At 47.8% G+C, this 2,500-nt stretch overlaps 1 protein-coding gene across 3 annotated transcripts in view; it reads right to left on the minus strand.

The window, feature by feature from the left end:
• Positions 1-2,500, minus strand: part of LOC138864038 (protein abrupt-like) — a 110,785-nt gene that overhangs the window by 15,646 nt on the left and 92,639 nt on the right. The window contains exon 6 of one of the 3 annotated variants that reach the window (XM_070129923.1): positions 212-2,500. This exon is cut by the window's right edge and continues 483 nt beyond it. The exons of the other annotated variants lie outside the window; for them this stretch is intronic. Coding sequence (XP_069986024.1) covers positions 2,121-2,500 — 380 coding nt within the window. The 3' untranslated portion in view covers positions 212-2,120. Of the gene's footprint in view, positions 1-211 lie in introns of those variants that run through there. 3 annotated transcript variants of the gene reach the window in all.

The raw sequence follows: 2,500 nt of genomic DNA on the forward strand, positions 1-2,500 counted from the left end.
GCAGTGTGCTTTCGATATCATTTTGTGATTGGGTTTCTATGTTTGGCGATCTGTCTGTCCGTTCTGCCGTTGGTCTATCGGTTTCAATTATAAGCAAATGCACACACACACACACACACACACACACACACACACACACACACACACACACACGCACATTCACACTGACTAGGAGGTTTCATGGGATACTGTAATAAAAACTCCGTTCAGAAGACATGATAAAGTAGACTTGACTTTAATAATAGCACCAATACATAGTTACCAGTGACGTTCAAGGTCGCACAAAATAATAATAATAATGATATTAATCAAGAGTGATTGTATCCTATTGCATCAAGATGGTGGATGGCAGGGGAGGGCAGGGAAAGGGAGGGGAGAGGAGAAGGGGAAAAGGAGAAGAAGCAAAGGGAAGGGGAGAAAGAAGGGGGGAGGAGAGAGGGGTTTCACTGTCTCTTGCGATACACACACAGTTGCTGGAGGCGTTAGGCTGTCAGAGTTCGGGGAAGGAAGAGGCAAGTAAATGACAAAGGTCTTCAGGTGTTCCCTCGCTCGCACGAAGGAAGTCTGGCAACACCTGAAGCCTTGGCGGGAAAGGAAATCGCAAGTTTTTTCATATCCATTTTGTAAGGTCTTATTGCCCTAGTTGAAGATGCCAGTGTGATATCTTTTTTACATTTATTATTGCTATCGTCACTTTTTTATTATCAATCTTCCTTGGGAAGGCAAATAACAAAGACAAGTTCACATCATCGTATAAAGACAGAGAAATACAGAGACGACTCGCCGTCCTGTGTAAAATGACTGCTTACATCATACAGAGACGATCCAGTGTCACCATCACACATAGGAATTCTCTTAAGTGCTCAAGAGAGGGAGAACATTCTAAATAACTCAACCTTCATACCACAGCGGCGGCCCCTTCTGCAGGAGGTGAGGGGCGCCGCGCACGTGAGGTAGACAAGGTTATAGTCGACGGCGAGCAGCTATCCGCTCCGCCGTCACGGCTATACACAGATGGGACCTCCAAGCACGTACACACGCACACATGTCACTCACACGCAGGATATGATACATGGCACGTCATGAACAAACAGGTTGTTTGTGCGTGACGCATGTGTCATCACACTGGCGGGGCAAACGTAGGTCTTGCGGGGAACTGAATGGCTTGTTGTGAAAGGATCAATTCACTCTCAGTCTTACTCTACGTGTGCTCTGCCTGTGCGCGCTCTGTCAGGTGCGCCAATCCTGCGGGCGCTCTGCCTTCGCTAATCTCCGGCGGGAACGAAAGTGCGCCTTTGTGTACAGCGATTTGGGAACTCTATAGAGGGCACAGGATGTATAGAGAGGATGATAGGAGATGGAGATGGAGAGAAAGATAGATACATATAGATTGATGGATAAATAGATAGACAGAAATAAATGGATAGATAGAGACCTAATCACAATCGGCACAGATTCGTCGCGCACTTTCGAAAAGGCGATTACAAAATTATGTTCCCAATACATGACATATCAAGATCTCCCTTTTGCTATTCAATCTGACAAATATACTTACAAATTAATATCACTGTAAGCTTCCCTTTGATTAGCGAAGGCCGACAAGAGATCCTTATTTGTGCATTCCAAACCAATATTGCACATTTTTTTAGTAAACAGAAGCAACCTATAATCACAATATTGCTTGGCCTATACTATGATCACAATGGTTATTTTTTCTCGAAACACTTAAGCTATATATGACAAGCGGAACTTAAGTATACACAGATCTGCTTAAATCTACGTGCGAAACAGCCCACGCTTTTCAGCCACATGGGTATTTGTGGGCGAGTTCTACACTCTGATTTCTTCTCTATCTCTCGTTTCTGTATGGGCACTGAAAGCCAGGGAGCATCAAGGGCACATGTAAGCAGAGTGGAAGCACTGTATACACGTGTGCACCGAAGAACATTATCGTACACAGCCATCGAAACTAAGTCTCACAGTTGATTGACTAAATCTATCTATAGGTATAGTCTAGAACACATAATCTGGTTACAATGCAGCACCACAGGCGCCAGACCCGTCGGGGTCCGAGTCGCATGAACTATTTACACATTTCTGCACTAAGACTAGACCTATGGTTATATTGTGTAGTAGTTGTCATTTGAAACTTCTTGTTTGATTTGTGTCGTGTGGAAGCTGAACCGTTCCTGTTTCACGGACTGGGCCTGGTTGGCGGGGGGAGCGGGAGGGGCGGGGGGCGGGGGAGGGGGGCTCGCCGCCTGCCCGCTGCTATCCGGCTGCGGCGGGGCGGGGCCCGGGGGCGGGTTCAGGGCGTTGGGCATGGCGTTGTGGAAGGAGGAGGAGGCCTGCCCGTACTGGGGGGCGTGGCCGTTGTGCTGGATGTGTGTGATTTCAAGCGCGGGGTGTGCGGGGTTGTTGTTGTTGTTGTTGTAGATGGCGAGGCCCGAGGACTGGGGCAGGGTGGGGCACAGGGACGGCTGGTTGTGGTAGGGGCGGT

This window comes from Penaeus vannamei, chromosome 14, assembly GCF_042767895.1.
Source record: "Penaeus vannamei isolate JL-2024 chromosome 14, ASM4276789v1, whole genome shotgun sequence".
Lineage (NCBI taxonomy): Eukaryota > Metazoa > Arthropoda > Malacostraca > Decapoda > Penaeidae > Penaeus > Penaeus vannamei.